At 36.5% G+C, this 27,988-nt stretch overlaps 2 protein-coding genes and 2 long non-coding RNA genes across 9 annotated transcripts; 3 read left to right on the top strand and 1 right to left on the bottom strand.

Annotated features, from left to right (window-relative positions):
• Nucleotides 1-55: 55 nt before the first annotated feature.
• sirt4 (sirtuin 4) lies at nt 56-7,128 on the top strand. Of its 5 annotated transcripts, none has more exons than XR_012407451.1 (4): nt 56-134; nt 1,649-2,141; nt 3,210-4,464; nt 6,479-7,006. XR_012407451.1 is itself a non-coding variant. In XM_005166068.6 (4 exons), the coding sequence occupies exons 2-4, from the start codon at nt 1,657-1,659 to the stop codon at nt 6,629-6,631; spliced, it is 933 nt and encodes a 310-aa protein (XP_005166125.1). In that variant the 5' UTR covers nt 56-134; nt 1,649-1,656; the 3' UTR covers nt 6,632-7,006.
• A 2,143-nt stretch (nt 7,129-9,271) lies between these two features.
• Nucleotides 9,272-10,316, bottom strand: zgc:112163. The gene has a single exon (NM_001017723.1). The coding sequence runs from the start codon at nt 10,167-10,169 to the stop codon at nt 9,390-9,392; it is 780 nt and encodes a 259-aa protein (NP_001017723.1). The 5' UTR covers nt 10,170-10,316; the 3' UTR covers nt 9,272-9,389.
• A 1,102-nt stretch (nt 10,317-11,418) lies between these two features.
• Nucleotides 11,419-22,520, top strand: LOC101885030 (uncharacterized). 2 transcript variants are annotated; one of them, XR_012408100.1, is made up of 8 exons: nt 11,419-13,029; nt 15,041-17,511; nt 17,604-17,773; nt 21,107-21,174; nt 21,249-21,910; nt 21,984-22,081; nt 22,235-22,312; nt 22,395-22,520. It is a non-coding gene; the product is annotated as an uncharacterized lncRNA (long non-coding RNA). The 2 variants fall into 2 exon arrangements; XR_012408101.1 differs by lacking the exons at nt 11,419-13,029; nt 15,041-17,511; nt 17,604-17,773 and adding an exon at nt 20,934-21,011.
• Nucleotides 22,521-23,939: 1,419 nt separating this feature from the next.
• On the top strand, nt 23,940-27,015 carry LOC141386329 (uncharacterized). The gene is made up of 5 exons (XR_012408102.1): nt 23,940-24,127; nt 24,220-24,282; nt 24,420-26,073; nt 26,157-26,320; nt 26,415-27,015. It is a non-coding gene; the product is annotated as an uncharacterized lncRNA (long non-coding RNA).
• Nucleotides 27,016-27,988: the final 973 nt, after the last annotated feature.

Raw genomic sequence — 27,988 nt, 5'->3', positions numbered from 1 at the left:
GTTCGCGATACTACATTTCCCAACATGCAACTGTGAAACGACAAAACGGAAGTTCAGTTGATGACCGCTGCTGCTGCTACTGTACTAATGGTTACGAAATAGAAGACTTGGTTTCGAGGATATTATCAAAACAGGTAAGTTATTGAATTAACGTAAGTTAATTAGTTGAAGACATGAGGTAAGTGTTAATGAAAATATTCACATGAGGCACAATGTCGATGTTGTTGTCTTAGCCTAAAGTTCTATGTCATGTAATTAAAGTAAGCGTTATAAAATGAGTTTGGTAACATCACATCTACTTTAAAAGTTTTATTCTGTACAAACAGCCTGTGAAGGTTACAAACCTGAAGTAATTTACGTTAGGTCACCTTATTGTTTAACAATCACTTGTTTAGTAAGTTAATGCTATACAGTAGGGCTGCATGATATTGGAAATGTGATATTGCACATTTTTATTTTACTGCCATAAATATTGCAATATGAATACATAAGATACTTGAATAGCTGAATTGGTTTTCTGGGGAATCTGACAATATTCGGGTTACAGAATTTATATAAAAACTTAGATCAAGTAAAAAAAAAAAAAAAAAAAAAAAAAAATATATATATATATATATATATATATATATATATATATATATATATATATAGATAGATTAACTTTTAAAGAAATAAGGCAAACTTAAGCTAAATTATCTGCCAGTGAAGTAAAATAATCTTGTTTTTGCTTTAAAAGGTAGATATTTATTTTGGACCAAAAACAAGACAAACATTCAAAGTACGTTAAATAAAACTTTTTTATTTTATTTTGCATAAATTGTACAAATTCCATATAAATACAGTAATTTAATATAATTTTTATTCAATCCAGACTTAACATTGTATATCTTGAATGCGACTATTGCAGATGCACACACTGCAACATCGATGCTGAAACAATATATTGTGCAGCCCTAATATGCAGTGAATTCCATAAACTTGAAGCCTTGCTCCTTAAACCTTCAAATGATGTATTATTGAATTATTGTTGATAAAAGTTGTCAGATATTTTGCTGCAAAGGGGACACATTTGTTGTTAATTACTTCTTTGCATTTAAAAGGTACGGAAGCCTTAAAATATTACAGAAAAATTAATACATTTTATTTTCTTTAGGTAATATTTTGATTACTATTTAGAATTTTGAGGATATTTTATAATACTACGATACTCTGATGTTTTCTATTGCTGTATTTGTATTTTTTCAGCAATATTTCACATTACAGAAGAGTAAAAGCTTGATTATATTTTTATTGTAAATGTTGCTCTTTACGTGTGGCATGTCATTTTTTTTATTCATTTTGGAATTCAAATAATATTTTTGCAGTCTTGTCGGATTGTTTTTGACCTTAAAGTTGCCACATAACTTTTTATAACCTTTTAATACATCCAAATCAATTGGTCCATTGTCTTATCTAATCTGTCAAAAGTCACCAAGTGTCCATTCAGATCAAGCAAACAAAATAAAGTAACAGTTTTCCATCGGCCCAGTGGCATATGCAATACAAACCACTTTCTAAATTTCATTGCATAGTTAACAAACCATTTTGCCTGACATTAATTTGATGTTAATATACTGTAGTTTGCTTTTATCTGCTGCTGAGTGAACAGGTCTGTAGATGCTGTTGTCATGCAGATACCTGCCTCCTCCTGTGGCAGTGGGAAGATGTGCTTCTACAATACAAGCTGGTGTACAACAGTTTGTTCCTGCAAGTGGCTCCTTTGACTCCAGTGCTTTGGAACAGCTCCAGGCCTTTATATCACAGGCTTCTCGTCTGTTTGTAATAAGCGGTGCCGGACTCTCCACTGAATCGGGTATTCCAGACTACAGGTCAGAGGGAGTGGGACTGTACGCACGGACTAACAGACGGCCTATGCAGCACTCTGAGTTTGTGCGCAGTGAGAAATCCAGGCAGAGGTACTGGGCGCGAAATTATGTGGGGTGGCCACAGTTTTCTTCGCACCAGCCTAACTCAGCACATCTCGCATTACGGGACTGGGAAGAAAAGGGAAAACTGCACTGGCTTGTGACTCAGAATGTAGATGCCTTGCATTTAAAGGCTGGACAACAGAGACTGACTGAACTGCATGGATCTACCCATAGGTAAGACGGTTAAAAGATAAAATCAATCTTTGATTCTGTGGAGTTTTATACAGTGTAAAATAACAAATTACAAAAACTCAGATTACTGTAATTGAGTAGTTTTTCTCAGGAATTGTTATTTAGTAAGTAGTTTTAAAATTGTGTACTTTTACTTTCACCTGAGTACATTTTTAGTGCCGTATCAGTACTTTTACTCCACTCTTTCCTTCAACCAGCAGTCACTACTTTTTTCTCTGTCTATAGGAATTGGCTTAGTAGAAAAATCAATCTTGTAATTTCTGTCCAATCAAATCGCACATAGAAGGTAAATCGTATCATACTGAACTACCTGAAGACATGGGCGCTTTATAAAAGCAGCAAACCATTTGGAAGCATTAAAAGTGTCCAAGAAGATGTCCTTTAACAAAAACTAAATGCACTACAGAATGTTACGTTTACACATTCCTACACAAATTGCGTGTAAACGCATTAGCCTTTCACAGTGTAAAATCATTACTCCTGAGTACTTTTAAGGGCTTCTTTTACTTCTTTAAGGTCTACTTTTTACTCATACTTTAAGTAATATTTACAACAGATTCTTTTACTCGCATTACAATTTGGGCAAGTAATTGTACTTTTTCTATCACTGCTGGGTACTGATTGTTTCGATGAATAGCTTTATCACAGTAAAGTAGGAAATAACAGAATAATTAATCCAACTTCAATAAATATGATCCATACAATTATTTTTACTACTAAAAATACTACTAAAGTGCTATTTTTTTTTTAGCTTGAAGGGTTAGTTTACCCAAGAATTTATATTTTGTTATTGATTACTGATGCTCATGTCCCATGAGACCATCTATCTCATAACACAAATGAAGATAATTTAGATGAAATCCTAGAGCTTTCTGACCCTTCATAAAAAGAAACAATACAGAGATGTTTAAAGTGCAGAAAAGAAACCAAAATGTTGTCAAAACGCTCTGTGTGATTCAGTGGTTCGACTGTAATCATACAAAAATACAAGTGCACTTTTGTTTGTCAAACAAACTGTAAAAATGACTTTGTCTGTGTTTTTCTTGTCAGGTCTTGGTGTGCATTTACACACAGAGTTAGCAGCGCAACACACAAGGGTCGTAATTCCCATTATAAACATGCACCTTAATCTGACATGTTAGGCAAAGTTAAACAAAGACGTTTTTATGTTGTTGTTGTTTTTTTTTTTACTTCATATAATTGAAGTCGCATAAACCGTTTTATCAATGTTATTTTTTATTTTTTTAGACTTTGAAAGTCTCAGAACTGTTGCTGTCTTAGAGAGCTCTCATGTTTCATCTAAAATATCTTAACATGTGTTCTAAAGATAAGTGAAGATCTCATGGGATTGGAACAACATAAAAGCAATGAATTGATAACAGAATTTTCATTTTTGGGTGAACTGACCCTTTAAAGTCCCTTCAATTACTGTTTAAAGTTTTCAGTTATAGCTGTAAAACAGCTCTGTAGAAGACAGTAATGTCATCATTTAAATGAATGTTGACTCAGTTATAGTATCAATTTTGCAAAATCTACATTCAAAACCATCTTAATGGTGCAAAATTCATCAATTTTGAACCTTAAAGAAGTTTGATTCAGTGTTGATGCAGTCCATTCGATTCAGATTCAAAACAGTCAGTCATGCAAAAATGTGTGAAATGTTATTCAGCTCCTGTCAGTGCTGATTTAATTCAGTGTGAATGTTATAAAATTCATTAATAATGAATAATATTGAGCTCAAGTCAATGTTGATTCGGTTTATATTTAACAGTGTCAATGTTGCAAAAGAGAGTCATTGGTTTAATTCTCATGTCCTGAATATAAAACAGTGGCAACATTAAATGGAATTTTAATTGTTCATCTTGACTGAATATTGATTTAATTCACTTGATTCAATGCATCACATTCTATAGATGTTGATATTGCAAAATTTGTCAACATTATTGATATGATTATAGAGTAAAGTCAGAGCTCTGTGTGTCTGTCCACTGATGTTTCTCCTGCTGGTAGGGTTGTGTGTTTGGACTGTGGTGAACTGACTCTTCGTGCTGAGCTTCAGAAGCGTTTCACAGCCTTGAACCCCGGCTGGGAAGCGACTGCATGTGCGGTGGCTCCAGATGGAGACGTGTTTCTGGAGGAGGAGCAGGTGCTGAACTTCAGAGTGCCTGCATGCAACGCTTGTGGTGGCGTTCTCAAACCCGAGGTCACCTTCTTTGGGGATGTGGTCAAGCGGAATACAGTTCACTTTGTGCATAACAAGCTGGCCGAGTCTGATGCTGTGCTTGTTGCTGGATCTTCTCTTCAGGTTGGTAATGTTTCATTTTCACTTTGATTAGGAGTGCTCATTGCTATTTGCTGGTGTAATGATGTAATATACAGTTGAAGTCAGAAATATTAGCCCCCCCCCCCAGTATATTTTTATTACAGTTTTTGTTTAACAGAAAGATTTAAACATAATAGTTTTAATAACTGATTTTTTTAATCTCTGCCATGATGACAGTACATAATATTTTTTAAGATATTTTTCGAGATACTAGTATTCAGCTTAAAGTGACGTTTAAAAACTAAGATTAACTAGATTAATTAGGCAAGTTATAGTAATTAGACAAGTCATTGTATAATGATGATTTGCTCTGTAGACAGTCTGAAAAAAATATTGCTTAAGAGGGCTAATAATATTGACCTTAAATTTTTTTTTTTTAATTAAAAACTGCTTTTATTCTAGCTGAAATAAAGCCAATAATACTTTCTCCAGAAGAAAAAATATTATAGGAAATACTGTAAAAAAAATGTCTTGCACTGTTAAGCATCATTTGGGAAATATTTGAAAAACAAATTTCAGAGGAGGGCTAATAATTCTGACTTCAACTGGATGTGTTACATAATGATTTATTGTTAATCTTTAGTTTTTAAAACGGAATAATCATTTAACAGTAAATAAATTCAATTAATGCTGATCCTACTGTCGCATTTAAAGAAACGTGGGAGTGGGATCTGGGAGTTACTATGACAGAGGATCTGTGGGAACACTTTAGCCCAGGTGCATTCCTCTTCATTTTGTGCTAGGCATGGATTGATGTAGTGTAATATATTGTTTAGAGCTCACTTAACCAATGCTCAGTTGGCTAATTTCTTTCCAGAAAGGAGCTCTGCTTGTAATCGTTGCAAATATTCTCCTGCTGACTTTTGGTCAGGTGTTTTTAATACATTCAATAAAGCCCTCAAAATCATTATACGTTGATCCTTTGCTAGCCATCTTTGGACTATCCCGTAGACCTATTTTGACAGTCCCTGACAGCAAGGATTTTGCTTTTACCACAATTTTAGCCAGACGTGCCATAATTCTAAAGTGGAAACACCCCCCCACCCCTCCCCCTCCAATGATAAGTGGATACAGGACAACTCATCACTGGGAAACACCCATACACACTCAATCATGCACATACACTACGGCCAGTTTAGCTTACCCAATTCACCTATACCACATGTCTTTAGACTGTGGAGGAAACCCACGCGAACATGTTGAGCTTTCAAACTAAACAGAAATGCCAACTGACCCAGCCAAGGCTCGAACCAGCGACCTTCTTGCTGTGAGGCGATTGTGTTACCCACTGTCGCCCACAAATGAAATATATTTAAAAAAAGGGAAATGCTATACAAAGTAGTTGGTTTAGGTATGTTTGACTAGAGTTAACTAGTTAATGAGTATCAAAACCTAAATAACATTAGACGTGACATAAATTAGGGCGACACAGTGGCTCAGTGGTTAGCACTGTCGCCTCACAGCAACAAGGTCGCTGGTTCGAATTCTGGCTTGGTCAGTTAGTATTTCTGTGTGGAGTTTGCATGCTCTCGACATGTTTGCGTAGGTTTCCTCCGAGTGCTCCGGTTTGCCCCACAATACATGCGGTATAAGTGAATTGAATAAACTAAATTGGTCATAGTTTATGTGTCTACATGTTTTCCAGTACTGGGTTGCAGCTGAAAGGGCATCCGCTGTGTAAAACATATGCTGGATAAGTTGGTGGTTCGCACCACTGTGGCGACCCCTGATGAATAAAGGGACTAAGCCGAAAAGAAAATGAATGAAATAACATAAATTACGTGAGAATTGCATCCTAAATCCAGTCATTTTCTTTTTATGTTATTTTAAAAGGAAAAGAAAAAAATGGAAATGTTACACAGTCAGATTAATAAATTCATGTCTGTTTAAATAGGTTTAAGTTGTTAATAACGTGATATATTATGACCTAGATAATGCAGATATTTATCTCTTCCAATTTTGGGAAAGTAAAGGCATCTGTTTTCCAATTCTTAAGGTGTTTTCAGGGTACCGATTTCTCCTCGCTGCTAGTGAAAGAAAACTCCCAATAGCCATTGTGAATATTGGAGCTACACGAGCTGACCATCTGACTGACATCAGGGTGAGTGCTCGATGTGGAGAAGTGCTGCCAGCCATTAAACTGTCCTGACAAACTCAAGCCATTAACATTAAATCCTCAAGATTACTGGAGTATATTTTGATTTGGTTCTAGGCTGCTTGCATAATATAACAGATTCCTACCTCAGCTCTCTAAAAATCTAAAAATGATCAAGATTTTGGAGGTTAAAGTGTGATACAGAATACATCACTTGCACTGAGTAAAGTTGAATATTTTATGTATTTATTACTTATGAAGTGGGTTCAGGTCTGTTTTCTCATTTAAAATATTTCTGAAATGTAAAGATTACTCCTGATAAATAAATATGGGAAACACTGATGATCATGTTGATATTTGAAATGATCTGAAGATGATGTGTTTTGATTTTATGTAATAATGACAGTTTCATTAAAGATGAATGACTATGATTATGTAATATTTATATGTTAGTGAATGAACCAGGATGTTTTTTTTTAAACGCACTGGAACATAATAAAATTATTCATTATTTGTTGTGTCTGACACAAATAAAAATAAAGGTAAAGTAATTGTGTTGATAATTATAGCATTTTTTACAATACAAACAAAGCAGCAACTGTTGGTGTATAATCTTATTGTATGTAAACTTGAATTTCAAGAAAAGTTAAAACAATTTCTCAAACAATATATCTCTCATTATTCTGCTATTGAGCATAACAGAAACAAATTTGATAATCCTAACTTACCTAAAATAGAAAAAGTTTAGTCACATTACCATCTGACTTTTTTTAAATGGCTTTGTGCCTTTTTATACAGTGTATGTAAACTTCTGGTTTCAACTTTATTTGACGTAATTACACTTTGCGACTTTGTAAAGTCAAGCAAATGCAGTGTGTCTAAATGTCCCATTTTGATGTCTGCATTAAATAAAATTGACTGAAGTTATTTGACATATGTATAAAGTAGGGATGCTCTGATCAATCAGCTGCAGATCGGTATCGGCCGATTATTACATTTTATGACTCAATTGCTATTTGCTAATCTGGCTGATCACATGAATCATGATTGTTTACAGGCATACAAGCTGAGGAAGATGCATTTTAACTTCTTTTGTATCAAATATGAACTCCAAACTTTTTCTTCTTTGAGGCACAGTGAATTATTCTTCCATCATTTGCAATGTTTCCAAATTGTATCGTTGGTCATTTTTCCAACCAAAGTTTTTATCGTTTTTTTTATCCATTATTTTCTGTAAAGCTGCTTCTGACCATGACGTGTCCACACTAAATGTTTATAAAAGACATTTTTAAAGGATTATATGCAACATCCTTCATTTATTCTCTTAGGAAAGAAGAGATCTCCACATTTATCACACTTAGAGGGAAATTGTGCTTTATGCAATGTTAAAGTTGTATAAAGCTTGAAGAATCGGTACTCTGTATCAGCCGATCAACGTGACGAGGAATCAATACTCTGTATCAGCTCCAAAAATTCTGATTGGAGCATCCCTAGTAGAAAGCATGATAAATACAAATGACAATTTTAATTTAAATGATTAATCCTGCTTAATCACATTCAAACTAAAAAGCTACGTAATTGTGTTTGTACTGCTTATATTTATTATTTAAATAGGTACAATGTTAGTATTATATAGATATTATGTAAAACCTAGTGGTTTGAATGTTTGTAACCAAGATTTAGTATTTTGGGGCTGCACCATGATCCTTACATAGAGACTTTTAATATGTCATCAGATGAACATAAATGAAGACATTTTACTCAGAACAAAGGATATACAGGACATATTCCAATACACAAAATGTATTACACTTTTGTCTTATTTTTAATCCTTAAAAGACTTGTTTGTTTCTGATATGTGTATATGAATATATTACACTCATAAAGGGACATTTTTATGTGTTTACAATTTTTGCTTCCAACTTATTATTGTTATGTACACTCAACAGCCACTTTATTAGGTACAGAACAAGCCTTCAGAACTGCCTTAATCCTTCGTGGCATGGATTCAATAAGGTACTGAAAATATTCCTTTTGATTTTGGTCCATATTGACATGATAGCATCACACAGTTGCTGCAGATTTGTCAGCTGCACATCCATGAAGCAAGTCTCCCATTCCACCACACCTGAAAAGTGCTCTATTGGATTGAGATCTGGTGACTGTGGAGGCCATTTGAGTACAGTGAACTCATTGTCATGTCCAAAAAACCAGTCTGAGATGATTCACGCTTTGAAACATGCATCTGTGCCCAACTGCCACTCACTGGATATTTTCTTTTTCAGACCATTCTCTGTAAACCCTAGAGATTTTCCTGCGTGAAACTCCCAGTAGATCAGCAGTTTCTGAAATACTCATACCAGCCCGTCTTACACCAACAATCATGCCACATTCAAAGTCACTTAAACCACCTTACTGCCCCATTCTGATGCTCAGTTTGAACTGCAGCAGATTGTCTTGATCATGTCTACATGCCTAAATGCATTGAGTTGCTGCCATATGATTGGCTGATTAGAAATCTGCTTTAATGTTGGGCAGGTGTACCTAATAAAGTGGCCGGTGAGTATGTATTTGTGCTGACAGTCTCACATATTTATCATTTTAGTATGAGTTTAAGCAGTTTTAAAAATACAAATAAATAAATAAAAATTATGAGATAAATTAGATATCAGGATGTTGTTTTGGACAGTGTTCTTGGAGTCAAAAATGTTTTATTAACAACACAAATAAACCCTATGTAATCCAATTCTCAGAAGATACATTGTTAAAATGTGTGACACTGGCAAAATAATACCAGTTAAACAAAGTTTATTCAAAGAGTCACAGAGGGCAAAGTGACGGTGTCCCTAGAAAAGCAGATGTCAGTCAGAACAGTCTGTTTGCTGAATCTCTCTCTCAGATGATCAGTCCAGCGCTGTATATGGCTCTGCACATCTGACCACAGCTCTTCTGGGACACTGAAGGAGTAAAGACAACAGCGCTGCTTTATCTCATGTATCTGCCACCTGACCCAAACCGTGCACACTACCAGGGGTGTCATAGACAGACAGTTCTCAAATCCCTGAGTTTGTTCAAACCAATAGGACGCAGGATAACCTAACAAGATCCCAAAAAAAGTGCACAAGTTCCAGTCTTTATACAACTCCTCTTCCAACACAACCAAGTCCAGACCATTCATGAAGACTTCCAAAAAACTTCTGACCATCTCCTCAGCACTTCTCTCAAATGCACACAAGACTGGGCGTTTTCTGGAAGAACACACATCAATCAGGGGTAGACTCTTGCTTTTAAGCAGTTCACCCAGGTGAGACTTCATGATGTCAGGGTTAATGATGAATGTGTTGTCATTAATGGACATTATCCGCAGTGAATTGCTTACAACACTAGACTCCTGCAATGAATGGAGGTAAAGTTGAAGCTGGTCTGGAGATGCTCCGTTACTGTCGTACAGCAGCGCAGGTTTGACGCCAAGATCCACGGCTATTATATGAATAGTCACTTCTAGGCACGAGGACGGAGATAAACGTTTCTTACGAGAACACAAACACTTCTGTGCGGCTGAGATCAGCGTTTCGGGCGAGGAGGCGACCATTGCGCCTCTTTCCAAGTGAGTCATTTAAGTCGAAACGAGATGTTTGTTGACAGCAGAACATACACATTTGTTATTAAAAATAGTTAACACTTATCTAGCATATGTCTACTCCAAAGTAGTGTTACTGAACGATACCTTTCATCGAATCGACTGAATCATTCACTGGGTTGTTTATAGTCCTTACCATAGACATTTATAGCTAGACGCTTCATGAGACTCTGGATAGTACGTCAATGCCGCCGCCATCTTAATCCGGTCACCCAGTCCTGCATCGCGGTTATATTAAAGCCGAGATTGAGTAATATACCTGAATTGTTTGCTTATTGGGGTTGTTTGGTTTGTTGCCAAGTAAACCTCGTCTTTGGGAATTACATTTCACAGGTAAGAAGGATTTTTACCCACTGTTTTTAGTGATTTTAACATTGCTGCCTATATGTTTTCATTTGTTGTAATTACACTGCTACTATGATAATTTACATAAGTGACTTTATTGTCTGCACTGAAGTTCTGATCTGAAATCACATTTGGTATAACATTCACTTATCACTCTACCCGGACCCATATATATATATATATATATATATATATATATATATATATATATATATATATATATATATATACACACACACACAAACACGTGTGTGTGTATATATTTGTGTGTGTATGTGTATATATATATATATATATGTATATGTATGTATGTATGTATGTGTGTGTGTGTATGTGTGTGCGTGTATGTGTGTTTGTGTGTGTGTGTGTGTGTGTGTGTATATATACATACACACACACATACAGACATACATACATTTTATGAACTGTTTTTAACTGTTAAAAAACGAATGCAACTCTCAAATGTACATTATAAGTTTGAGCTTTCAGCTAACCGGAGTATTCACACAATAAAATTATAATCAGATAATAAATATAAGCCTTATTGTATTTTATAACCGAGAAAATTTTGAGACACAAATTGCTCTCTGCTGGCTTAAACCGAACTATATTTTATTTAGATACAGATTAATTTACTATAATATGCCTGAAAAATAAGATGTATGCAAAATAAAATAGTTAAACTGAGAATCTAGTTTCCATTAACATAATTATTATAATATTCTACAGTGCCTCACAGAAATCGCGCACTGCACCTTTAAGGTGATTAAATAAATCGCGGTGACGTTGCTATGGTTAAAAAAGAATGCGTTCGAAAAGCGGTTGATGGCGTTGAGCAGCAGTCAGTGTGAGCTGCAGTGAGCGTCTGACCATCGAGGACATCGGCGGTATGTGAAGATCTTTCTAAAAGTCTCATTTTAGCTTATTATATTTGGTTGTTTCAAAGTACTTTTGGTAAAATACACTAAACGTTTGGTATTTCTCTCTGTCGTATCGTTTCAGATGATTATTTTAGCTTTTCTGCGTAATTTTTTTCTGTTAGACTGTAGATTTTACTGAATGTTAGTTGGAATTGGAGATGGCTACAGCATATTGTCGACTTGTCAGTATGAAGATTTTGAATATGTGTATATATATTTCTAATTTATGTATTCTGTAACCTTCTTTAGTAGCCTATTTAGAATGCTATTTGTTATGTTGTCAGATTGGAAGACCGAAATATACAATATTGTTATTTGTGTGCTTCATTTGTATATTGGTGTCTTGTTTAATATTTGCAGATTATGATTTGTTATATTATCAGATAAATTGATCTGTTTTAATGTATTTGTATGCTGTCAGCTTTAACACATATTTCATATTACTGTTGTATTATTTATTAGTAGTTTATGTCTGCCTGTTCAACATTTGCAGATTTTGATTGTGATTTGTTTATAGTTTATAGATTGTCATCTTGTAGAGTATTACTAGTGTTAGAACAGAACCTGACTGGAGACAGTAGTAGATGATGTTTCCAAAGAATATTATTAAAATAAATTAATGACTTGACATCCATGGACCACATGGAGAAAAAGGAATTACACACCTCAGCAATGACTCGAATCTCAGATGGACGGCCTTCCAAGATGAAGGGGTAGTGTTTGATAGAGATAAGTGGTTCTCAAACTTTTTCACCTTCAAGAATTTGTCTCTCCAAGTATCACCTAATGACTAGCACTGAAATATAGTAGCGTAGTAGGCCTAATTAATCAGCTACAGCTCTGCACAGTTAAAAACAAGGCACATTTATTCCTAAAATAATGTCTGCCACTTTAAACATTATAAATAGTTTAAACATTAATACTGTACTGTGATTATGTTTAATATAAAAATGCATTCATTAAAATCGGTACAGTTTGTAAAAAGTAAGTAAATAAATAAAATGCTGTACTTATAGGTAAAGTAATAGCATATAGTAGCCTATATTCATCAAAACCTCATACATTTATATGACATTATATTCATATCATTTATAAACTATATGGGGGAGACCGGGGATAGTTGTACTTCTATCATATTTTTCTATATATCTTTGAGATCTTGAGTGTCTACTATTAAATGCCATATAAGTTATTTTTTCAGCACAAACAGAAAATGTGAACACTTTAGTTTCAAACTAGATGTAACCTTATAAAATAAGAATTATGACCAAAAAATGATTTGAAAGCTTTTTATTCAACATTGAGCTTTCAGTATCATTTGTGTGTGTGTCTGTGTTACAAAGCTGAATAAAATGTGCTAATGTTCATCAGCTTCAAATGTTGAACACTATGGGCTCTATTTTGACGGTCCATGCGCAGAGCGCAAAACACAGGGCGAAAACGCTTTTAGGGTGTGTCAGAACTAATTTTTGCTAATTTAAGGACGGGAAAATGCGCTTTGCGCCGTGGCGCACGGTCTAAAAGGGTTGAGTTTATTTTCTTAAAGGGCCATGACACCCACTACTTTCGGTTAAACTCTACTTCAAAAATTTTTTTTAAAAATGCATGATTAATGGGCGTGGAGCTCCGCGAGCATCGGGCAGGAGTGGGCGTGGCCAGCAGGGGAGAACGTGAGCGAACGAAGCTAGCTCACAAAATGAGACAAACCGTGAGGAGACGCATGAGTTTATAGTTTACAAAGTTAAAATGCGAAGAAATGAACAGTGATTTTATGCCCTGCTACATTTGTTATTCGTAATTTCATATACACATAACCACAATTTATATCATTATAAAGATAAGTGTGTTCATGTAAACCCTATAAATGAGGACTTCTCCCTCAATCCCCGTATCCAGCAGACTCAGTGGAGCGGGGGCCTCATGTATCAACGCTGCGTACGCACAAAAACTTTGCGTACGCCAGGTTTCATGCTCAGAATCGCTCACGTTTGGATTTACTAACAATGAACTGAACGTGGGAATGTGCGCAGCTTCACGGCAGCTTTATGGCTGGCGTACGCACATTTTTTGTGCGTGTCTGTTTTATTTCCATTGGCGACTCCTAGAGGCAGTTGTGTTAAATTCCTCTCTACAAAGTGTCTGATCCTTGCAATGGCAGCTGTATGAGACGGGTTCAGCAGGTATATAAGGTTTCCACACCATACATTTGACCAGCTAAACATTAATGCACAATTTGCAGCAGTCGCCTGTTTTCCCAATGTAATCTGAGCGATCTACCGCACGCACATTGCTATAAAGACACTATCTGAAGATGAATTTGCATGCGTGAATCAGAAACATTTCCATTCAATAAATGTGCAAATAAAATATGATGCTTATTGATATGAACTTATTGATGATTCCTACTTGTCTTTCTCGTGATAAATAGTTGGCAAAATCTGATATGTAGCGGGGGAAAAACCAAGAAAGAATTCATCAGACGCTGGATTCGAGCCGAGTTCATGCTCGAACGGATCTATTCATGATCACATGCGTCTTACAAGGTGCGCCACTGAGACTGGTAAGGGTACTGCAACATTTTACAGATATAAACCACACTATTTCTATCTCTAATGCACTCAGTGCGATGTTCAGACCCAACTGTGTTAACCGCATCAGCTAAACTCTCCCACTCTATTTTTTTCTTTTGTTGTTGATTCCGGAGAACAAACTTGCAAATAACACTGCTTTTCTCCGGTCTACCTCCGAAAGCAGCACCTCCAATTCACATTCTGTTCAAAGTTTCTCTTTTTGCTTGCTTTTGCCATTGCTTTTTCGTTGGGTTTTCCCATTAGCATAGTCATTAGCATATTCATACGGGGGAGGAGGCAGGGAGGGGTTTTGTGCTCGTGCATGTTGCGCTCAGTTTCACGTTTATTCGGATGTACAAAAGAATATGCGTGAGATTCGGCGTACGCAGTGTTTCATACATCTGAATTTTTTTCTGCGTACGCACATTTACAGCTTTGTGCGTACGCAATGTTTTAGTAAGATTTCCACGCAAGTCTTCGTACATGAGGCTCCAGGTCTCCTGACCTGTCTATTTTAACCATTAGCCCTGCTGGTAATCTGGACAGTGATGTGTCTGAATGTGAACGAATTGCAACAAACCCCGTGGATCATGGAAACAAACGCATATAAGACTTCATGAACGGCTAAATACTGCCGTGGGTCCGTGACGTGTCTCACAGCGCGGGCTTGACTCTGGCAGGTCTCATGAATAATTAAGCATCCGGCTCTTCTCATAGGATAAGAAAACTCCACTATGAATAATAATGAGAAACTGACGCGTCATCATTGCACTTGCAGTTCTGCGCTATGTCGCTGATTTTAAATCCCGCCCCAAAAATCATTTTAAACCCGGAAGCTGAAATAAGCTGACAAAAGCTCAAAATTATCCAGTTTTCCTCACAATTAAAGCTGACAGGTGCTAACATTGTCTTAACTGATGCTCAACACACACAAATCTGTTAATATATTAAAAAAAAGTTCTCCAGGGTGTCCTGAACCTTTAATGAGTTATAGGTGTGTTTTGAGAATAAACCATTTAGAGTCTCATCTCCCATTCCCTTTAAGAGCCAGCTCCGTCGCGTCATGAGTGCATTTGCTATTTACATGACGTAAAGTAAGTCTAAGTGGAAAAACTGAGCATTTCACTAGCAAACAGTTAACAGTTTTTTTTTAACAGAAAACTGTTAAACAGAGCATCTACTGCGTGAGAATAAGAGGTAATCGATGTACTTTCACTTTCGCTCTTGGATAGGGAAACCTTTACGCACAGACATCTATTAGTCTATAAATAATTAATTGTTTGTTAAGCGCAAATATTCGTTTCAAAACTATTTCTAAATTCAGTTCTAATTTCCAGCAAACAAATAAATGGACAATAATAACAATGTGTTAAAAAACCTGAGTTATATCCTAAAACACATGCTGTGCCCCATATGATCTAAAACCTGACAGGTGGGCAAATCTAAGCTTGTTTTGAATAAAACAAATATAAATATGGATATAATAAATAATACTGCTAATAATAATAACATTATACAAAAGCAAATTGTTATGAATGAACTAAAAAAGCCTCACGAGATTAAGAAGGCATAAAAGCAATGATTTTTCATATCTATGTAGGCTAGAAAATAAAATGTTTTGTAATATTTTAATCCTTTATATTTATATCCTATATCTATTCTTATTATATCCTATATATATATCCTTAATATTGAAATTTTTTCATATGTAAAGATATTTGCCTATTGCTCTCTTGTGCGTATTAAGCAGTGTGTAAGCGAGGCGCAACTCTGCGCTGGAGTTTAGACCGGGTTTGTTTTGGTCTAATGAAAAATCTATTTTAGTTTCTCAAAATAGCAACGCGCCAGCAGTGCGCCTCAGAACACCTTCCTTTTTAGACCAGAACGCCTATGGACTCTTGCGCCAAGCTGAAACTAGCAAAAGACTATTGCGCCTTGTGCCACATTGCGCCGGGTGTATGATAGGACCCTATTTGTGTGTGCAGGCTTCATGAGCCCACAGAGGTCAAACACTGAACTCAAACTACTTTAACTTCTTTTTCTTTCAAGAGCTACAGGAATATTGAAATTACATCAGATAAATACAGTTTAAATCTGCTTGGGGTTGGTGGAGACATTTCACTGATGTTACTAGCAAGAGTTTTGTTGTTACAGCTGACCCAGCGTCTTATACTCATGAATCTATTCTCCTTACAGCTAAAACATTATCACCAACAATGTGGATTAAATATATCCACACACATGACACGAGTTTAACTACAAATCGGGCTGTGCTATCTCAAAAATAATTAACGTAAGAAATATTACTTTCTTAGCTCAAATGTAGTCTCTGTGTCTGTCAGGGGACTATACATTTTCATTTGCTATAAAGGCCAAAAAGAGCCTGTGCGATGTGAATCAACCGATTTGTAACTAGTTCCTGGTTGTAGAGATTGGAAGTGTTACAACTATCCCCGCTCTGCCCTTGAAATCTAAACATGAACTACTGTTTTAAATATATGATTCACAATTACAAATTTAAATGAGAGATTAGATCTATTTACAGCTCGTCATTTACAGTATGTGTGTCAGAAATTCAGCGAGTGATTATAAATACATTGTTTGACCAGTTCATACTCAATTTATAAATTCAATTTATGCAGCATTTCCCTAATTTGGTGGAATTGAGTCCATATCTTCAGTAAACCGTTGATTTCTGTGTTAACTGTGCAGCCGATCACCAGGCCGACTCGGCTAAGGTTCACGGGTGCTCTGTCTGTGCACACAGAGACTAACTTAAATTTTTTTGTTTCTCCAAGCTTCAAACATTGCAAGTTTGCTCGAGTTTATGTTCTGCGGCCCGCACCATTTGTATTACATCCAGATTCTTTTAAATCCGAGGTTCAAAATAATCCAAAGCTACACAACTAGGCTATTTTCAAAACAAATGACTTTAGGCTACTGTGTATATCGAAAACGCTCATTATTTTACACAACTACGAACACACGTCAACATGTTAACAATGATGCAGCATGGGGAAATTCCTGAGTTTGCAGTAACTGAAATGCCAGCAAGACTGGTCTGCAAAAGCACTTCTCTGTAGCGTGTATCTGCTTGAGAGCTCCACAGTCTTTTAGATTCTTAGCATCTGATGACGTGATGCACTAAACAAATTAATCATAACGGTGTGATCATACAGTACAGGGAACAGCCAATGCTCATCACATCTGTGTTATCACATGTGTCAAAGGGTAACTGAGTGTTCATATAATATTAAGTATTATTCGGTGATTCCTCCGCGTACAACAGTTTGAGAACCACTGGTATAGATAGTTAGATAGGCCTTGTCTGTGTCAGATTTTTTCTTTTTCAGCTAATGGCAGAAGAGGGAGACTCACAAGAGCATCGGTGGACATTTATCTAAAAATGTTGGAGAACTGGAGGTAGGGCTCTGTGAAGAGCTGGAGCTCAGGAAGCAGGTAGAACTGCCTGAACACACTGAACAATGCAGTTAGTTTCCAATGAAATGTGTTAAGAATAATTAAAGATTTGACATCTTTCTCTTTGACAGATTGGCATGGAGCATATGGAGGAACAGGGAAACGCATGGATGGTTGCATGGATAGATGTCCTTCCAAGAGGAAGAGGGTGGTGGTGGGCATAGATTGTTAGATAGATGTCTTGTCTGTGGCAGTTATTTACATTGTAGGTAATGAAACCACAACAGACAGAAGCGCAAAAGTGAATATTTCTCTGAAGAACACTGGAGAACACTTTAGCTGCTTTTCCACTATCGTGCCAAACCGTTCTAAGAACACTTCGGTACGGTTACGATTGTTTCTCCACTGAGCCTGGAACGGCGCGGCACGATTACAAACCGTTCTCGGCCCGGAATTCTCGGCACGGTTAGACAACCGTGCTGAACTGTGCTGACAGATTCTGTGTGTTGACGTTGCGACTCGGTTGCTAAGCTACCACAGCTGGCTCAGCAGAAGCGTGCTAGTCATCAGACATCCTCAATAAACTACAGTACATTTAATATAAAATAATGATCCAGGTCTAAACGATACAGTTTGAAAAGGGTTTTAAAACCATTGAGCAGTCTCTGGCAGAGAAGTGAATAACTCATCACATTCTTACGAAGATATTTTATTCATTAAAGTTATTATTTTATTGACTTGAATACAGACCTACTTCGCCTGCCTGAATGTGAGTTTATTGCATGCAGCGCTGTATTCCACAGCACAAAACTCGCTCTGATCCGGGAGAGACATGCCAGCGACTTGCGCTGCTCACTTTTTTTTCTGCTGCGCATCAAATAAAGCGAATAAAGTCACGCTTTGCATCGTCGATGTCCAAATTCCACAACAACATCACTATATCCATGGAACACGAACGTGCAGACTCTTTTAACAACGAGGAAATAATTGCACTTTTTAATTCAAAGCCAGGACAGCTTGTTAATACCGGCGAGACCACCTGAAGGACGTCGTGTTGTAATGTCGGCCGTCCAAATGACTTTGCTTGAAAGCTTTACGGAGCGGCACTGTAACTGTCCAAGGTACTGTTGTATGATTTATATTATAGCATTTGCACTAATAATAAAAAAAAGAATGAATGAATTAAATAAATATGGATTCTTAAATGTCAGTATTGCTTTTGCTCAAAAAATATCAATACGTTTTGACAAATGTTTTATAAAAATAAAATAAGCAATTTTCATCATTTCAGCTATAGGCAATTATATGATTCAGTTATACATAAGTTATATGACATTTATGAGGCATGTAACATGTTTCTGTGTTTTTGTTTTTTTGTTCTTGGTGATCTTTAATATAGATACGCAAATATTTTCTAAAACGTCAAACAATAATTCGCCTACAGCTTGTTAGTTAATTATGAACACAAAAATAATTATAATAATAAAAATAAAATTATCAAAATAAAAAGATAACAGAGCAGCATTTTGCTAAATATAATAGTGCTTTATATGCTTTAAATCCTGCGATATATGTGTTGTTTCATATTCGTTTTTTATTTCATTTCGGGGTTTTTTTATTCGTTATTTAATGTTTGAATAGTAAAACAAATAACAGCCATCGCTTAATTGGTTTCATTTTACCATCAAAATGTAGTATTTTTTATATCATTATCAACTTTTGATATAAAAACGCAGTGTAATTTAATTAATTGTTAAAAATGAAATAATTTATGTGCTGTGCTTTTATTAGTGAAAGTGCCCGCTCACCTTTGACAAGGCTTGTCCAAAATGATATTTCTGCCACTCTAATACAAATGCACTATTATTGTTGTCTTATCATTGTTTATTTTTCTGTTATGTTCAGAGATTTTAAATATTATTTATTTCCCCTCCAATTATTTTCAATCATCACGTTACATTTTGGTAATTTTCCCTCCAAATAAAATGTAGCCAGAGCTGCGCAACATATAAATAAATAAGGGTGCACATGTACCTATATTTAGCACCCCTATTTGATAGAGCGGCATAACAGTGTTTAGTCACATGGTTGCTTTCGCTTTTATGAAAAAAAAAATAGTTTCGGCTCTTATTTAACTTTAATTGAACAAAAGGAGCTGTTTACATTGCGTTACCAAGGCAACTACTGATGCGTTTTGTGTAATGTTTTAAAGAGCTTTGTCGCAACACGACAGTGGAAAATGAAACCGTATCCGTGCTGTCTGGCCCGGTTTGGCACGGAATGGAACAGTTCTGTTTAAAGAACGATTCAGCACGATAGTGGAAAAGCGGCTTTTGTTTATCGCTGGAGATCAGCCAGTAGAGCTCTGTTAGTCTTGTTTTTGTCTTTTGCAGATTAGACTAGACATGTGGAGAAACGAGAATTCCACCTCAGCGATGACTGCAAACTGACGGTCTGGTTAGGTGTTTTTTGGATTGATGCATGGATAGATAGAAAATTGAATGGCTGGTTGGATGCTAAATAGATGTCCTTCCAAGAGGAAGGGGGTGGAGGTGGGCATAGATTGTTAGATAAATGTCTTCTTTGCGGCTGTTATATAAACTGTAGTTAATGAACACACAACAAGCCGAAAAGAGAAACTCTCAAGAGCATCAGGAGCAGGAGACTCACCAGGGGTATCATTAGACCCCATTTACGGGGGCACATGCCCTAGTAAATGGGGCAAAGTAGTAAATAAAGCAACGTAGTTTAATCGAAAACTAACTGACGCATGTGTGCAGAAAACCATGCTCGTGCGCTTCACGCACAGCTGCTTCTGTTCACGGAGTAAATCCCGGTTGTTTAACACGCATGCTGAAAATAATATGCGTCACTCATACATTGTTAAACCGGTGTATCGGCCTTTAATGCAGTTATGTTGGCACTCAGCAAGTTTTGTAAGCCAGCAAAAATAATGTTTAAGTAATATGATGATGATATTTTGACTAAACATGGCTCCTGTAGGATGACATTAATAACATTATTTCTCTGCCATCTAGCCAGTCAGGTCTCAGACAGAAGATAATTCTATTCATGTTTGATTTGTGTTATCTAGAATTCTTGTACGTTATTGAAATTAATGCAAAAGATTTTTAGGAGATCTTATATCACTCCAGTTGTGTCTTTATATTGGATTAATTTCTGTTCTTTATTTATAATAATATTTGTATAATAATAATACTTTTATAATAATAATTTATTTATTTGTAATATTATAATTTTAATTTATAATATTCAGTGTAGCTATTTATATGTGGGTAAGTAATTTTGCGGTGCGGTTGAGGGGGGCCCGTGCCTCCTGAGACTCTCAAAGGGAACAGTGGAGATATACTTGGAGACCTGGAGCTCAACAAACAGGTAGAACTGCTTGAACAGACTGAACAATGGAGTTAGTTTCCAATATATATTGTATTAAGATTAATTAAAGACTTGACATCTTTCTTTTTGGCAGATTGGCATGAAGCACGTGGAGGAACAGGGAAACACCTCAGTAATGACAAGTAAATTGTAATAAATTAGTTACAGCCTTACATTTTAAAGTTGGATTAAATCAACTTTATAAAACACCTAAAATTATACAATTTAATTTTTACAGAGTGAGTGTCACAGAAGGGACGGGATTCAGGGGAGTAATATGAAAGCTGTCTATTTAAAGGATGGCAGGTGAGTATAAGCAGGTGAGTATATTGATGCAGATGAGAAGTTCATGAACATTAACTGGATATTTGACTGTGCAGGCTTGGAAACTGGAGACGGATACCACAGATGGCAAACAGGACGAAGAACAGACCAGGAACCAGGAGATGTCACACTAGGAGAGACATGGAAGACAAAAAAGATGCAAGTAAACTGCTACCTAAGAATCAACACTGACGGTGTATAGGGAGTTCAGTCCTTTCTTTACTAGCGAAGAGGCTAAACACTGAGTAAATGTGAGTGGAGTCTTTATAGTGCTGTGATGATTTCGGAATTCTGACATACTGCATTTGCCATTTTATCATGGTCACGTGCCCTACCTGCGTCAGTTGCGTCGCTTTACTCCTATTCATGAATTCTCTCGCGGGGCATCATGGGGTAGCGCAGCGTGTATGGGATGCGCACTTCAGAATCTCGCCAGAAGTAGTAAGTCATCCGGGTACTTCTCACATTCTGATTTTCGAATTTCATGAATTCGGACATACTACTCAGCTCGCATTCTGATTTTAGCGTACTATATAATATGGAAGTATGCGGTTTCTGACGCAGCCCTGGTCTTACTGAGACAGGAAGTCATGTTCAGGTATTTTCTTCTTGTATTTTGCAGATTTTAATGGACCACATGGAGAAAAAGGGAATTACTTACCTCATCAAAGACTGGATGGTCAGGAATTTATTTATTTTTTAAAAATCAGATGGACAGGTGAATTGATGGACATCCTTTCAAGATGGAGTAGTGGTTGGTAGAGGTAGTAATTCGGCCTTGTCTGTGTCAGATTTTTCTTTTTCAGGTAATGGAGAGAGAGCAGACAGAAGAATGAGACTCACAAGAGCATCGTGGGACATTTCTCTAAGAAATGCTGGAAAACAGTAGGTAGGGCTCTGTCAGTGCTGTCAGTAAGTGTTTTATTTGGGAAGACACTACATTCACACACTATACCATTAAGTGTGTAAGTGCATGAGTACATGGCGTATAAGTTCATAGTGTATAATGTGCCATTTGGGAAACAGCTTTTGTCTTTTCCAGGTTGGAGTGGAGTAGAGGCAGGAAACTCACAAGGGGAACGGTGGAGATATACTTGAAGACCTGGAGCTCAGGAAGCAGGTAGAACTGCTTGAACAGTCTGAACAATGGAGTTAGTTTAAAAAATGCATTGAGATTAATTAATGACATGACATCTTTTTAGTGTATTTTGCAGATTTTAATGGACCACATGGAGAAAAAGGGAATCACACACCTCAGCAACTACTGGAAATTGATGGTCATGAATTTCTTTAAAAAAAAATCTGAGTGCATGGATGGACGATCTTTCAAGATACAGGAGTGGTGGTTGGTATAGGGAGTAATTAGGCCTTGTCTGTGTCGGGTTTTTCTTTTTTAGGTAATGGAGAGAGAGCAGGCAGAAGAGGGAGACTCATAAGTGCATTTGGGGAGAACAGCACGTAGGGTTTTGGGCGAGCCGTCTTTGTCTTTTGCAGGTTAAGGTTGAGCAGCAGAAGGAGACTCACAAGGAGAAAGGTGGAGATATACTTGGAGACCTGGAGCTCAGGAAGCAGGTAGAACTGCTTGAACAGATTGAACAAAGGAGTTAGTTTCCAATGAAAGGTTTTAAGATTAATTAAAGACTTGAAATCTTTCTCTTTGACAGATTGGCACAGAGCATGTGGAGGAACAGGGAAACACACGGATGGGTGCATGGTTGTCCTTCCTAGAGGAAGGGGGTGGTGGTGGGCATAGATTGTTAGATAGATGTCTTGTCTGTGGCAGTTATTTACTTTGTAAGTAATGGAACTACAACAGACAGAAGCGCAAAAGTGAATATTTCTCTGAAGAACACTGGAGAACACTTTGTTTATTGCTGGAGATCAGCCAGTAGAGCTCTGTTAGTCTTGCTTTTGTCTTTTGCAGATTAGACTGGGGCATGTGGAGAAACAAGAATCCCACCTCAGTGATGACTGCAAACTGATGGTCTGGTTAAGTGTTTTTTGGATTGATGGATTGATGCATGGATAGATAGAAAATTGAATGGCTGGATGGCTGGTCGGATGGTAAATAGATGTCCTTCCAAGAGGAAGGGGGTGGAGGTGGGCATAGATTTTTAGATAAATGTCTTCTTTGCGGTTGTTATTTAAACTGTAGCTAATGAACACACAACAAGCCGAAAAGGGAAACTCACAAGAGTATCAGGAGCAGGAGACTCACCAGGGGTATCCCCTAGTAAATGGGGCAAAGAAGTAAATAAAGCAACGTAGTTTAATCGAAAACTAACTGACACATGTTGTCAGAAAACTATTCTTGTGCGCTTCACGCACAGCTGCTTCTGCTCCCAGAGTAAGCACACACGCTGAAAATAATATGCGCCACTCATACATTGTGAAACCGGCGTAACAGCTTTTAATGCAGTGAAGTCAGCACTCCTTAAGTTTTGCAAGTCAGCAAAACTAATGCTTAAGTAATATGATGATGATATTTTGACTAAACATGGCTGCTGTAGGATGACATTAATAACATTATTTCTCTGCCATCTAGCCAGTCAGGTCTCAGACAGAAAATAATTCTATACATGTTTGATTTGTGTTATCTAGAATTCTCATATGTTATTAAAATTCATGCAAAAGATTTTTAGGAGATCTTATATCACTCCAGTTGTGTCTTTATATTGGATTGATTTCTGTTCTTTATAATAATATTTGTATAATAATAATACTTTTATAATAATAATAATACATTTATTTATTTGAAATGTTATCATAATTTTAATTATAATACTCAGTGCAGCTATTTATATGTGGGTAAGTAATTTTGCGGTGCGGTTGAGGGGGGCCCGTGCCTCAGTAGAGCTTTATGTCTAGCAACACTCCTGAGACTCTCAAGGGGAACAGTGGAGATATACTTGAAGACCTGGAGTTCAACAAACAGGTAGAACTGCTTGAACAGACTAAACAATTGAGTTAATTTCCAAAGAAATGTATTAAGAATAATTAAAGACTTGACATCTTTCTCTTTGGCAGATTGGCATGGAGCATGTGGAGGAACAGGGAAACACAAGTGACAAGTGCATCATAATAAATTAGGTACAGCCTTACATTTTAAGGTTGAATCAAATCAAGTTTATAAAACATTTAAAATTGTATATATTAGTTTTTACAGAGTCATAGTCAGGTATTTTCCTTCCAGGTAGAGCTCTATTGATGTTGTCTGTCTTTTACAGAGTGGAGAGGTGAAATTAGGGAATCACACATCTCAGCGATGATAAGACTTTTACGGTCAGGTATCACCTGTCGACAACAGATGTCCAAGAGGAAAAGGATGGTGGTGGGCTTGAGCCGGGCTCAGACTACAGTCGTTTTCTAACCGATAATGAAATCAGGTTACAGCACACACATGAGGAGAATCTTCAGCAAATTTATTAGCCTACCTCAAATCTTATACATGCGCACACTACAAGATATGAAACCTGCACCACAGCACTACAAGATATTATTAGGAGCATCTTGACTGATGGAGCACATCACTCACTTTTAATCAATAGATAGCATTTATTTTTAAACAATATTAGACAAACTGCTCCTACCGGCAAAATCACTCTCATGCACTCAAAATACATTAGGTTCCTGTTTGTGTAGCTGTTAGTGGCGCTTGTAACGTAAAAAAATGGTGACCTATACGAAATATGTCCAGACAAATGTCCAATAATGAAAATAGGCTTATAATCTGTCCCATCATGCCGCGATGTGCTGTTCTTTTTAGTTCAAAAGCTAAACTGTTGCCTGTTGCAATGCCTTTATACTGTGAAAAAATATAATAATTTACTAAATGCAACGTAAAACCTGGTGTGCAGTTATCCCGCTCTGAAAGCAAACCTGTTATAGCATATAAAACTAAAACTTCTGGGTTTACGGGCCTGATTTTTTTTTTTTATACTGTACATAGTTTTCTGACCCCTATCCTGAACAATGCCCTCTCAGAAAAAGATCTATTTGTAATTTCTAAAAGCACATTTTAATGTTTAAGCTATTTATTTTTGCAGATAACTGGCAATTAAGTGTGCCTAGCAAACAACCACATTTGGGTAATAATTATTTATGCGCACAAATTAACGTGGCTAATGAAAAATGATCATTTAAAATTATTATAAATTAACCTATATTTATTTTCTTTGTAAAACTGCTGCGATTCATCCCAGCTCTTCTCTTTAATGATGCTTGGAGACCGTCGTCACAGACACGAATGGAATAACTCACTTTTTTTGTTACTTATTATTATTTTAGTAATATTACCCATACCCCGCTACACGTGTGCTATGAATATCTTCACACCGGTATAAGAATAACCTTAAATCTGGCTCAAAAAATTCAATTCTATTAAAAAAAAAAACATTTATTTATTTATTGAAAGCAACATGATTCTCCCAAGCTCATGGCTTTGTTGTGGAATAAGTTGGAACAGCTGTGATCAGTCCGATTTAAAATTCTGTATATCAAACATGTTTGTTTTGATCGTGAGGTGTGGGATTCTATCTTTAAACGGCTCACATTACCATGATCTGCGCTGAGAATCAGAACCGATCGAAGTCCTCCACAAGATTTCATCTCCAATGTCAGAGGGTGAAATCAAATTGGGCTAAAACTCCTGTTTGTGGCAGGTGTTTCCATTTCAGGTAATGGACAGACAACAGGCAAAAGACGGAAACTGAAAAACATCTATGCAGTTCTGGAGCTCAGCAAGCATGTAGAGCTCTGTTAGTCGTGTCTTTGTCTTTTACAGACTGAAGTTTAACTTGTGGAGAGAAATAGGAATCACACACCTCAGCAATGACTGGACACTGATGGTCAGGAATGTCCTTCAAAAACAAATGGATTTGTGTATGGATGGATGTCCTTCCAAGAGGAAGGGGGTGGTGGTGGGAATAGATTGTTAGATTGATGTCTGTGGATTTTATTTACAGTGTTGGTAATAAGCAACACAGGGAGAAGATAGAGAGTCACAAGAGCATCAGTGGAGATTTTTCTAAAATTTGCTAGTAGCTCAGCCAGCAAAGGGCTCTGTTGGTGCTGTCTTCATCATTTGCAGATTGGAGTGGAGGAGCAGGAAGAGACTCGCATGGAACCAGTGAATATTTCTCTGAAGAACACTGGAGAACACTTTGTTTATTGCTGGAGATCAGCCAGTAGAGCTCTGTTAGTCTTGTTTTTGTCTTTTGCAGATTAGACTGGGGCATGTGGAGAAATGGGAATCACCCCTCAGCAATGACTGCAAACTGATGGTCTGGTTAGGTGTTTTTTGGATTGATGGATGAATGGATAGAATACAGGATGGCTGGTCGAATGGTAAATAGATGTCCTTCCAAGAGGAAGGGGGTGGAGGTGGGCATAGATAGTTAGCTAGATGTCTTGTCTGTGGCAGGTGTTTCTTTTTCAAGTAATGAACACAAAACAGACAAAAAAAGGAACCTCACAAGAGCATCAGTGGAGATTTATCTGAAGAACACTGGAGAACATCTTGTGCATTGCTGGAGTTCAGCATGTAGAGCTTTGTCTTTTACATACTGGAAAGCAGCATGTAAAGACAGATATAGGAATCACACACCTCAGCAATGACTGGACACTGATGGTTAGAGGTCAGGTATTTCCTGAAATTCTGAAATATAGATGCCCTTCCAAGAGGAAGGGGGTGGAGGTGGGCATAGATTGTTAGATGTCTTCTCTGTGGCAGTTATTTAGATTGTACACTGTTAACCCTTGCTGTAGATTATGCAGTAAATAACCCTAAAATAGCCAGTGTTTTCCTTTAATAAATAGAAACAGGATTTTACTGTAAAACGAGTAGAATTTGTATGAAATTGTGTAGTGCAAAGAATAACTGACAGTAATTTACACTATGTAGCCATTACAGGTAGTAACTCTGATAATAATCAATGGTAAATTACTGTTCAACAATTACTGTCTCTAATATTCTGATGCTTTATGTGTCTATTTATAAAGAGTCTATGTTATTTATTCTCTTATACACCAGTGTGAATACTGATATTTTTGTCATTGAATTTCTAATACGGCCAATTTACAGGTTAAAAGCTTACGGTTTGCTTCTATATTATATATTAGGCTTTTATTTATGCATAAACCTATCTAGATATAGTAATAAACCTACTGTTTGTTTGAAAACAACATTTTTATCATCCTTACTGCAAACTTATATGAGCGATAATATCATTAAATGTGGAGGGGGCTTACAATATTTTCCGTGTGTAAAGGGGTGCTTTACACCATCCACTGCTATATACTATCAGTGTTAGGGAAAGTTACTTTAGAAAGTAATGCATTATAATATTGAATTACTTGGTTACTTTTTTATGGAAAGTGATGCGTTATGTTACTTTTGAGTCAACTTTGCTTTACTTTTTATAGCTGCCTGAGGCTTGGTCTTGCAGTTTTTTTTCTTCTTTTTTTAAATAGAGGAGTTCTGCAATTAACAACATGCTGTTTAATATTTATTTACCTTAAAACACATCAAATAATAACAATTTAGGATAAGGTTATCTTCTGAGAACTTGCTGAGTTCAGAGCTCTACATGGAGTATATACAGAGTAACAACAGTTTAAAGCAATGTGTTTGATGCTTTTGTACTTTTTGTCTTGTTAGTGAAGTAAAATGAGCATTGAGACAAACATCTCCTTTTACTTGTCCCCCATGTGTTCAGAAGACTGAGAATACTTCCAGTGCAGAAACGTAAGGCTCTGCCATCTCGGTTTCTGTTTGTTTCTGCTAGTAGAAAATTAG

Source organism: Danio rerio, chromosome 6 (genome assembly GCF_049306965.1).
Source record: "Danio rerio strain Tuebingen ecotype United States chromosome 6, GRCz12tu, whole genome shotgun sequence".
In the NCBI taxonomy this organism is placed as follows: domain Eukaryota; kingdom Metazoa; phylum Chordata; class Actinopteri; order Cypriniformes; family Danionidae; genus Danio; species Danio rerio.
Note: the sequence above shows the minus strand (reverse complement) of the source record. Positions and strands in the feature narration are given on the sequence as shown.

What these genes read in the sequence shown, in the direction of transcription:
- sirt4 (XM_005166068.6), top strand. Translation starts at nt 1,657, where the DNA reads ATGCTGTTGTCATGCAGATACCTGCCTCCTCCTGTGGCAGTGGGAAGA. An exon ending in CTGCATGGATCTACCCATAG is followed by an intron (nt 2,142 to 4,169) that starts GTAAGACGGTTA and finishes TCCTGCTGGTAG; the next exon opens with GGTTGTGTGTTTGGACTGTG. An exon ending in TTGCTGGATCTTCTCTTCAG is followed by an intron (nt 4,465 to 6,478) that starts GTTGGTAATGTT and finishes CCAATTCTTAAG; the next exon opens with GTGTTTTCAGGGTACCGATT.
- zgc:112163 (NM_001017723.1), bottom strand. Translation starts at nt 10,169, where the DNA reads ATGGTCGCCTCCTCGCCCGAAACGCTGATCTCAGCCGCACAGAAGTGT.